We start from the raw sequence: 10,389 nt of genomic DNA, 5'->3' as shown, positions 1-10,389 counted from the left end.
GCAAGAGAGCCAACCCCTGCTCGCTCTGGAATTCTTACCCCAATTAAATTTAGTTGTTTTATTTTTATTTAGTTTTCACCTACGTGACTTTACCGAAAAAACCAAAGAGTATGGATCCGTGTAGTAACGAAAACTTCAAATCTAGAGTAAAAAATAAATGTCGTAATGTGACGTATCCAATAACACCCTGCACACAATGCACAACATACCAATGCTGGACATTTGAACCGAGTAAGTTTCACATTCTTTATTTAGGTGCACCGTGATACAAGCATCGTGTCCAAAATGTACATTTCTCAATATAAAATCTGCACGCGTTAAGCACAAGCACCGATCATCACGCCGTCACGTAACTCGACTGCTTTATCCGACGCGTAACGACGACGACGACGTTAGATCGTGGGATATCCTGCAACGATCGTCAACTCGACATTTTCCAGCAGTGTTTTCCGTACGCGCCTTTGTGATGGCGATGCCAAGGAGCCACGGGAACGCATCTGTGCGGATCTTTGAGTGTATCCCCTTTGTATGCACCGTGGCTCTCGGAAGGTGTCGGAGTACGATGGCCGCGAGACTCTCAGAAGGCGACCGTGCGCTTCACGCTGCTCCACTTGGACAGGCCGAGCCCGTGCGCCCTCTTCACGTCGTTCCAGTCGGGCGGCACCAGCGACACGGCGTCCTCCTCCAGGGGCGTGGTGGACACGGGCGTGCGGGGCGACGCCACCACCACGGGCAGCGGCCCCGTCTCGTCGCGGAGCTCCACCACGTGCAGGCCGCTGCGGTCGGCGGCCTGCTGGTGCGTCTCCTGCACGGGGGCACACCGCGTATCGTCGGCGGAGTCGTCACCGTCAATACATACATTTTCACGTGAAAAGCCACCACCACCGTCCACAATTTCCACGACCAACATCCCCAATTTCCACGACCACCATCTCCAACGCAACAACTATCACCACCATCGCTGCCACACCCACCACGATCGCTACCACCGCCTCCGATACCACAACGGCCGCCACCAGCACCGCTTGCCATCGTCGCCCCACACCGTCACGGCGCAGTGCTCCCACCTGCGTGGTGAGGCCCAGGAAGAAGGCTTTGGTCATGTTGATGAGGTTGACGGAGCCGGTGACCTTGGCGTACATGTCCTCGATGCCGATGAGGCGGCACATGGTGATGATGGCGCGGTGGCAGTGCAGCCCTTGGCCTGCTCGACCGGAGAATGGGTACGTGTCACAGCCAACGTCGACAGCTGACAGCTCCCCCCCCCATGCCGCTCACCCCGCCCCGTTACGCGCACAGCAGCCGATGCACTGCTGGATGAGGCTGTCCCTCCATGCCGTGCTGCGGCTCCTAGAGGTTACTGGACCAGCATAGACGTACAACACGGCAAAGGATTTGGCCGCACTGACCTCTGCTGCCTGTAACGTAGGCCCCGCAGCAGCCTACGACAACCTGCTAGTCACCCGTGCAAGCAGTGTTCAGGATCAATCCTGGTTTGGGATTTGGTCACGGATCTAACGAGATTGGAGTGCATTCCGGGTGATTTGGTCATTGGTTATTTTGCTAATTAATCTCCTACAATACAATACCCTTCTCCCATTCACAGATAAAGACAAAGATCCCCCCGTATAGCCTGAACAGACTGCTGGGGCAAGTGCTCTTAGCGAGCAATACCTATGAAGGCCGGAACGTCACATGAGGGCGTGGGTGGCCAGCACCACGCCTGACCGCCTGCACCAGCTACACAATTGGGGCTGAGTCGACCTAGGCGAGGCCCAGGACCAATTCAGATAAGTCAGTGGTGTTGGTGGCCGTGAGCGGGAATTGATCTCGTGTCTCTGCCAGGTTCGTAGCGCAGCGCACTAACCACTGCTCCACCGCTCCCCACTAACATTCACAGACACACACACACACACAAAAATGTACGCGCACACAGGAACCGGTGTCGTACCGCGCGGCATTTTCTTCACCGTGATGGCCGTGTGTCGGTACGTCGTGTTGAAGTTTTCGTAAACTGCAGCACAGACGGACGGGTCAAACGCTCGACTCAAAATGACAACAACGACGACATCACCACCACCACCACAACGTGCAGCAATCAACTTGCACAACGAGGCAGTGACGGTGGGCAGCGTGTGAACAACAAGAGAGAAATATCATGCCGCGGAGCGTGGCGCTACGCAGTAAGGCACGTTAGGCTGCGGTGAAACCACGGTGAGGGGTGGGGGAAGCTTTGGATAGGGAGGAAACGGGCAAAGCTTTTTATTAACGTGGCTGGTATCCTTCAGGGCGAGTCCCGAACAGCGACGCAGCTTTACGCCGCTAACTTTCTGTTCATACTTGACCACCTTCCACGTGCCCCCTTGCTACATAAAGTGTTGTAAACACAACCGAAGAAACGAACGGCTCCCATCTTGTACAGGTAATTATGTTTGGGTGAGAGACTTGCCAGGGAATACCAGGTGTTATAGACGTGGGGCTCTGACGTGGCATTCGGGCAACAGACTCACGAATCCATCTGTGCAAAAACTTTACCCCCCTCGTGCGAGCGGGTTTGCTCCGGCTACCCCCCGTTTTTCTACCACGTGTCAAAAATACTAGTTGGTGAAAATTGGCCAAACATCCTCAATGAAATAAGAGTCTTGGGACTCGGGAGAGGTGTTTCCGGATAAATGAAGGCATTATTAATTATGTTCGATACACACCGAGGCTGTGGGTGTGTTGTGATGTCTGACAATAGTTTTGGACGCTTCACCAATTAGAAAACTCGCTTAAAGCGCCTTAAACGTAGCATTCAAAATCGTGGCACTGCAGCTGGGGTTGCGTTGTTCTCTTGACGAGCGCCTCCGATTAGAACGGTCGGCTACGTACGGTGCAAAAGAAGTTCAACATACGTACTAACATACTATCGTACGTTCATGCATACCAACGAAGCGCGTGGCCTTACCTGTGTGGTCGTTGTAGCGCTCGATGAAATAGAGGTAGTGGATCGCCATGTTCTTCGCCTGCACAAGGCACACGGCGGTGAGGAGTGCTTCGGTGAATCGAGTGAGCGAGCAAGCGAGCTCGTAACGCAATGCATGCAAAGATACTCCTCCCCAGGGATGCGGTGATTTGAGACAAATCGGTGGTCGCCAATGCATCCTCTCAATCCGCCTCGTTAGTTTTCGACTCGCTTCTATCGTTTTGTCCGACCCAGTAAGCCTTCAAGTGACGTGAGCATACCAATTTGCGAAAATTAGAATCAATTTGATTAATCTATGCATCGTTACCTGTCAGGTACATACCAGATACCAGTCAAAAACAACTTGGGGGGGGGGGGAGTGTTAATCGTATCCCAGCGACCACTTACTCACCCATTCACCCACCCGCTCAAATCACCCATGCAGCAACTCACTCGTCCACTCACTCATTCTCCCAGCATTCCACCCGTTTTACCTTTCTCAGCGCCGCTGTCCTTTCCGGAGCTTTTCCGATCGCGAACCCTGCAGAGGAAAACATTTTAGAATGCTGCGAGTAACAATCCACCATGGCGAGCCGTTGGGCACGAACACCCAGTGCGAGTGTGGCTGTTGTGCTGCTCTGTGATGACGGGCGCGTGCGCGTGCATCTTTGTGGGCAGCGGTGGCACGGTGATTGGCACCCTGCACGAAGAACCAAGCGACCCGAGTTAATATTCCCACTTACGGCCAACGTCGGTGTCGACTATCTGAACCGGTCCAGTGCTTACGCTAGATCGACTCAAGCCTTAAATGAGGACCTGGTGCTGTGTAAACATTAGCACTGCAGGGACAAAGGCGGCCGGGCGTGGTGCTAGTCACACCACCCCTCGTGTGTGCCGTGTTGGCCTCCATAGGTGGTCGCCAACAGCACTTTCCCAACTCAAGTTAAAGGCTACCTGTGGGATCTTTATCTTGTGTGTTGCCGTCAGAACGTACCAGCTGCGCCCTTCTTGTTGCCTACGACCACGAGAGCCCGGCACGACTTCTTGCGCCCTTCCTTGCCCGTCATGTGAAACACGTTTCTCACCTACGCAAGCACACAGAGATGCACACGCAGAGATATGCACACGCGCGCACACACACAAACGGTGGGAATCCCAAGACATGGAACCAATAGGCCATGTTACTTTATTGGCAGAAAGAGGCCATCACAGGCAAAGGAAATAAAGAAGGTATTGAGAGCTTGAAGAGAGGCAGGGAGTCAACAGCTAGGAAATGGGAGTTCCAGACGACGGACTGCAGGGTGCAGCGTTATGCAAAGAACTCACCTCGATAACCCTGGAATCAAAGTCTTCGTAAGTGTCTGAAAAGAAAAAAAAGACATTCAAAAGGAAACGTTAGGATCTCAAACACGGGAAGAGTTTTTAACAGTCATTCTCATACACAACTCTTTCGAACCCCCCCATCATCACCACCACCACCACCCACCTCCGTTGGGGCTGGGATCGGGTGGGCCGAGGCTGATGCCACCCCAGTTGCGTCCGGACCAGCCACGCTCCGTCTTCACGCGGAAGCGCTTCTTCTTGTCCCACTCGTCCCGCTTGAGGAGCATGTTGGCCTGCATCTCCAGCTGCTCCGCCGCGCTGCGCCGACTCGGCTTCTGGACGCCGTCCTCCAGACGGATCGGCATGTTCAGGCCCGGCCACAAGAAGCCGCCCTGACCTGCGATCAAATCGCTCGTTCTTTCAATCGTTCGGCACTCGTTTCATTGACCCGTCATAGTTGACTCGCAACCAGGTGACAGCTCATCGAGGAGAAACCAAAATAAAGTTTTGCAATTCGTTCAACGAAACGCCGGCTCTGAAAATTTAAGTATGCATAAATTGACTGCAATGTGAGCGAAAAACATTACCCGAATCGCAGGGCGTGCGCTATGTGTGTGTGTGTCAATTGACACCCTAGACATCCCTGCAGGGAAGATGTTCCACACCAAGCGTTTTCCCAGATGAAATATTTTAATTTTAAAGAGATGTGGAAAAGTGCAGCGCCCCCTCGTGTTTGGATTACAAAAAATCACTTGAACGGATCTCAGAAGTAGTTGTGATCTCCTTCATCAGACAATTGTTTAACAAACAGGATGATGCAGTGTTTACTGCGAGAGTTCCTCAGGGATACTTAATCGTATGACATGCTGACAATAGCACAATTGGAATAAAATTGGGGAAAGGACAACAAAATAATGAAAACAAAGTAGCACAAGAACAACGGTCTCCGACCGTCCCTTCTGACAGTTGTAATCCTGTGGATCATCTGCTAAAGAGATGAAGTGATGAAATCAGGTCATGTGCCGGTGCTAGGTGGAATATCGCATTGCAGGTTCATGAAATATGGCGATGGCTTGGGGAGGTTTTCATCCAGCAGTGGCTGATAATGATAATGTATACGTTTCTCTTTACTGTGATTCTTAAATGTTATTCTTTGTTGTAATGTTAGGTTAGTAACACTTAAGTCTGTGCTCTCCAGTTGCCTGGGTAAAAAGTGGGCTAGGTTTTGCCCAATCCTGGCCAGCTGGCTCAATAACTTAACAAATGAAATGATGTATAATTTACTGCCATTTCTCAATCCACTGCTGAATTAAGTCCCTCCTCACACCACGTCCGTCACGTGGGTCATTTGAGATGGTGGCGGTTTGCAGAGGCCTTCATCCAACAGTGTATTGACCGTAGTGACATGGCCATGAATTATAGCTCAATGAAGTGGCTTATCACCTGGATATTTATAGCAACCAAATACTCTAAACGCATGTTGATTCCAAATTGGGAGGGAAAAATCGGAGGACCCAGAGAAAAATCCACGCAAACTCCACAAATATACAAGAGTCGGGGTTAGGAATGAACCCACGAACTTCTACATAACCAGGCGAGGTGGTTAACATCTCGCAACCGCGGCGCCCAACAATGAACGCTGTGGCAATGCTCCCATGGCGCGCAAGCGCGACACACCGGTGCACGAGCGAGTCACTGCATACCTTCCCCGATGGTCTGTCCAAAGTTGAGGTTCTTCTTGAACTTGCGCTTAGCCCTCTTTCCTCGACCCTTGCGCATCGCCGACCCCGAATTGGCCACGACGCCTTTCCACAGCTCGTCAGCCGTCACTGCACCCCAGCGGACAAGAGCGTGAAACCACAACGGCGGCAACGCAAAGTGTCTTGCAATCGGAAACCTGGTCACCCCGCAGTCAGAAACCCGGTCTCTTGCAAACTTAGTAATCTGCAACTACGTAGGTTGTTTTGCGGTGGTGCTGCGTAGTTGTATGATGTGTGTTCGTGTTGTAGGGCGTGTAGTTGGGCATGATGTCGGACAGTGTGCTGGATAACACACGGTACAACTCGAAAACACGTCAGAAAGGTGGTGATCTGCATCTAGAAACCCAATCTCGCGTAGAGGGATACCCAGTTTTTTCACGCCAGAAAGCCATTCATATAACAAGAAGCCTAGTCACATACAATTGGAAAAATGGTCTCCTGTAATTGGAAGCCCTGACACCCATATGTACTGTGACTTAAGATCCATCTTCTCTTATTAAATTTTAGATCGTACGATACAATTGTAAACTGCCATACCCACTACTCTGTAGACTGGTATAAACGCTTGTTACAATATGAACAGCGCATTGAAAATACATACAATTTCATGTACTGTTTACAAAATGTGTTGACAAATCCACACTAAGTAACACGATGATTGACAGAGGGGCGTAAATTACTTTGCGATAGTGCATATAAATAGAGGTACTGCAGGTAAGTAGTTTTCAGTTTTAAAGGCGTAGTTTAACAAGACAACACACTTGCCACCATCCTTCAAAACCACCGGTGAAAAAGAGCAAAGTTTTTGTTTACATTATAATATGTTTATGCCTAGAGCCGGGGCTCTCGCATAAACACAAGGTCAATTTAGGAAAGCACTGCAATAACAGCTCGTAGATAATGTTCAGTCCTCTCGGCCCCCCACCCTCCCCCGGTTGACCACAACTGTCAGCCAACACTGGTATAAACATGGGCATTTTCGTTCTCTTCTATCATGTGCACCAACAGGCATGTCCACGTACTCGTGCACCCCGTGCTCTCTTTTAGCCCCCCCCCTTCCAATACGTTATCATGTGCACCAACAGGGACTTGCGCACAAACACGTCGACGTCTACGAGCACCTCGTGCTCTCTTTTAGCCCCGCCCCCTCCCGATACGTTCCATTCATTGGCTACCACATTCTGATAAGCTCCCCCTCCTCCCTCTCCTCCCCCTTAACTTGTATTTAAGAGCTTGCATCTTGGAATCCCTGCCTCACTTGATGCAGCAAATCTGGCTGACGGTCCCACCTGATGATGGAGACTTGTGTTGCCTCCGAAACGTCGTGATTTTATTATTTAATTTTTATTAATTTTAATTTCATTTTTTACCTACGTGACTGTACCGAAAGAACTAAGAGTATGAATCCTTGCAGTCACGAAAGCTTCAAATCTAGAATTGACCACAACTACACCAGTCGTCCCCTGCTGCTGCTGCTGCAACTCTCGCTCACGTTTGTTGAAAAAGCTGCCGTGACGCCGTGGCTGAGTGACGATGGGGGCAACCGCTGCACCCCGAGGGGTCAGGGTCCCCAGGGTCACGGTGGAGAAGAGCGACCTGGGGCATCGCTGAGCCGCACAGACGCCCTCTGTGAACGAAACAATGAAATGGCAATCAATGTTAACGAACGACAATTCAAATGTTAATTTATATATTTTTTAAAACCCTGAGCTACCATAGTGGTGTAGCGCGTGTTTGGCATGGGCTCTTGATGCAAGGAATGAAATGGGGACCCCTGTTTGAGGAAGAAATGAAATGGGGACCCCTGTTTGAGGAAGAAATGAAATGGGGACCCCTGTTTGAGGAAGAAATGAAATGGGGACCCCTGTTTGAATTCGCACTCAGAGCCCATGCCCCCCTATGCCCCACGAGTCCCAATGCATCTCCAACTGCAAGTCGGCTCGCTGGGTGGGATGTCAACTGTGATTGTCAAAAGAGGGGGGTCAGTCTCCCGCCATAGGAACGTGGAATTTCCACCAGTGGCTCAGGACAAGCGGAGCTCGTTTGACTGGCACTCGACACACGCGTTCACCGCAGCAGTCGGCCACACGCCTATCGCTAGTCATCATGAGCCGTGATCAATCCACTGCTGAATGAAGCCGTTGCTGGTACCTTTAACACCTCGCATGCAAAAAGAGTTTATCAAACATTTCATCGCAAGTCGCAGAAACAATAACGCTCCGTAACTAGCCTTCGCATCTGCGAATTGATACAATTGTTTTCCAAATGCGTCTCATTTTAATTAAAATCATTCAGCACATTCTTAGGTTTTTTTTCGGTAAAGTCACGTAGGTAAAAAATTAATAAAAAGTAAAATAAAATAAAAATCACGACGTTTCGGATGCAACACAAGCTTCCGTCTTCAGGTGGAACCGTCACAGCACGATTGCTGTATCAAGGTCTACAATCATTCAGCAAATCTAGAATCATTCAGCACGCCAAGGGGTCAAACGAAGGCGTGGAGGATGAGAAGGGGGGGACCCGCGGATAGGGAGAGGCCTTATTCGGTGGCCGCAGCCGCTGCCACTGACGATGGCCGCGCCGTCTTCTCCCTCGGCCGCGAGGGGAGAGCGAGAGACTCGGAGGGAAGAGATGCGGAGTGGCTGTGAAGAAGGACGACTTCGACTCACCCCGCAGAGCGACCGCCCTCAGCAGACACGAGCCCAGCCGCCAGGAGGCCGCCATGCTGAGCTCAGAGCCGTGATTGCATTCCCTAGTGCGGGTAGGGGGCATCGTTTGGTTTCCATAGAGCGGATAGGTATGCGCGCGGTAAATTATCTAGTGCGGATAAGAGCCGCTAGGGGGCACTGTTTAGTTTTCATACAACTTATAAGTATGGATGTGCATTGTATTCTCTAGTGTGGATAGGAGCCGCTACGGGTAGTTTAGTTTTCATACAACTGATCAGTATCAATGTACAATTAATTCCCTAGTGCGGATAGGAGCCACTAGGGGGAACGGGTTAGTTTCCATACAACTGATAAGTATTGCTATGCAATACATTCCCTAATGCAGACAGGAGCCACAAGGGACATTGTTTGGTTTTCATACAACTGATAAGTATGGATGTACAATTTATTCCCTAGTGCGGATTGGAGCCACTCGCGGCGCGGTTTAGTTTCCATACAACTGATAAGTATAGGCGCACAATTCATTATTGAGAGCGGATTGGAGCCGCTCGGGGTAAGGTTAATGTATTGCTCATAATAAAGGTGTTGGGGGTTAGATCGTGTCAATATGAATGTGTCGTTAACCCACCGCCATTTCAACAAAACCCACAACGTTTGCAATTTGAGTACGACGTTTCGCTGGTGATTACCACAACCAGATTCATCAGGCGATATGTCAGGATTGTGAAGAAGTCTTCCCGTTGTTGGTCTTAAAGAGACCACGGTGATGTTATCCCTGTGAGCCGATCAGGCGCGAATATCAGAGGGGCATTAAGGGGCCGTCCATAAATGACGTCACGCGATTTTTGACGATTTCTGACTCCCCCCCCTTCGTCACACGGCGTCACAAGATGTCAGACCCCCCCTCCCCTCAAATATGACGTCACAAAGCTCTGCCCCCCCCCCCCCCCCAAAAAAAACCATGCTTCAAATCGTTTTAAACTATTGTTATTGTAGCGCGTATTTAATGTGGCGCTGCACTCTGATGTTGTAGGAGAAAACATGTATTGAAAAGTCTATTTCATTAAGTAGAACGTGTTGTCTATATTTAAAGTTGCGCATTTTGATGTGACGTCACATTTCTCACCCCCCCCCTCGTCACACATCGTCACAAATGTCTGACCCCCCCCCCCTAGGTGCGTGACGTCATTTATGGACGGCCCTTAATATATAATCGTATACATTAATCTGAGAATATGCAATGCCTATTAGCGGTTGGGTTAGTCACAGTTAATCAACATATGATAGTCTGAGGAAGCATGCAATTAAACGAAGCAGTATAGTATTGTTTCAACGAAGCAGCGATTTGAATCTAAATGTTGGTATCGAATTTTCAGCCTGTGCTATACTTGAACATTACTTTCCATATTTGATCTAAATGCTTCTAATTAGGCTGGAAACGTTTTAGTATTATTAGTTTTTTATTAACTAACTTTTGCCCAATTTGTATTTGTTTACATCGGTTTAAACGTTGGTAGTGGTGACAGCAATTTCAAATAACTTCACGTAAAAGGGCTGTAAATTGTTATATGGTTTACAGAGGCGTTCATGCAAGGGTCGATGACCGGTGGTGGAGAAATATCCGTGCCAGCCAAAGAACGGAATGTGTCGAAGAGTTTCCGTCTACCCAGGAGATGGAGCAATGAAATCACAT

The 10,389-nt window shown here is 49.8% G+C and overlaps 1 protein-coding gene across 1 annotated transcript; it reads right to left on the bottom strand.

The window, feature by feature from the left end:
* Positions 1-232: 232 nt before the first annotated feature.
* Positions 233-8,799, bottom strand: MRPS5 (mitochondrial ribosomal protein S5). The gene is made up of 11 exons (XM_078610018.1): positions 8,697-8,799; positions 7,520-7,654; positions 5,971-6,096; positions 4,431-4,664; positions 4,271-4,305; positions 3,939-4,029; positions 3,439-3,485; positions 2,948-3,005; positions 1,952-2,014; positions 1,068-1,204; positions 233-805 (listed from the first exon to the last, which is right to left on the bottom strand). Exons 1-11 carry the CDS (start codon positions 8,797-8,799, stop codon positions 578-580), a joined length of 1,257 nt encoding a protein of 418 aa, XP_078466144.1. The 3' UTR covers positions 233-577.
* Positions 8,800-10,389: the final 1,590 nt, after the last annotated feature.

The sequence above is a fragment of the Lampetra planeri genome, chromosome 33 (assembly GCF_965212315.1).
Source record: "Lampetra planeri chromosome 33, kcLamPlan1.2.h2, whole genome shotgun sequence".
NCBI classification, from domain to species: Eukaryota; Metazoa; Chordata; class Hyperoartia; order Petromyzontiformes; family Petromyzontidae; genus Lampetra; species Lampetra planeri.
This window is presented reverse-complemented; position numbering and strand designations above follow the sequence as displayed.

Coding starts and splice junctions, on each gene's coding strand:
- MRPS5 (XM_078610018.1), bottom strand. CDS start 8,799: ATGCCCCCTACCCGCACTAGGGAATGCAATCACGGCTCTGAGCTCAGC. Junction 7,655..8,696: donor GAGGGCGGTCGCTCTGCGGG/GTGAGTCGAAGT, acceptor TTTCGTTCACAG/AGGGCGTCTGTGCGGCTCAG. Junction 3,006..3,438: donor GGACAGCGGCGCTGAGAAAG/GTAAAACGGGTG, acceptor TGCCTTGTGCAG/GCGAAGAACATGGCGATCCA.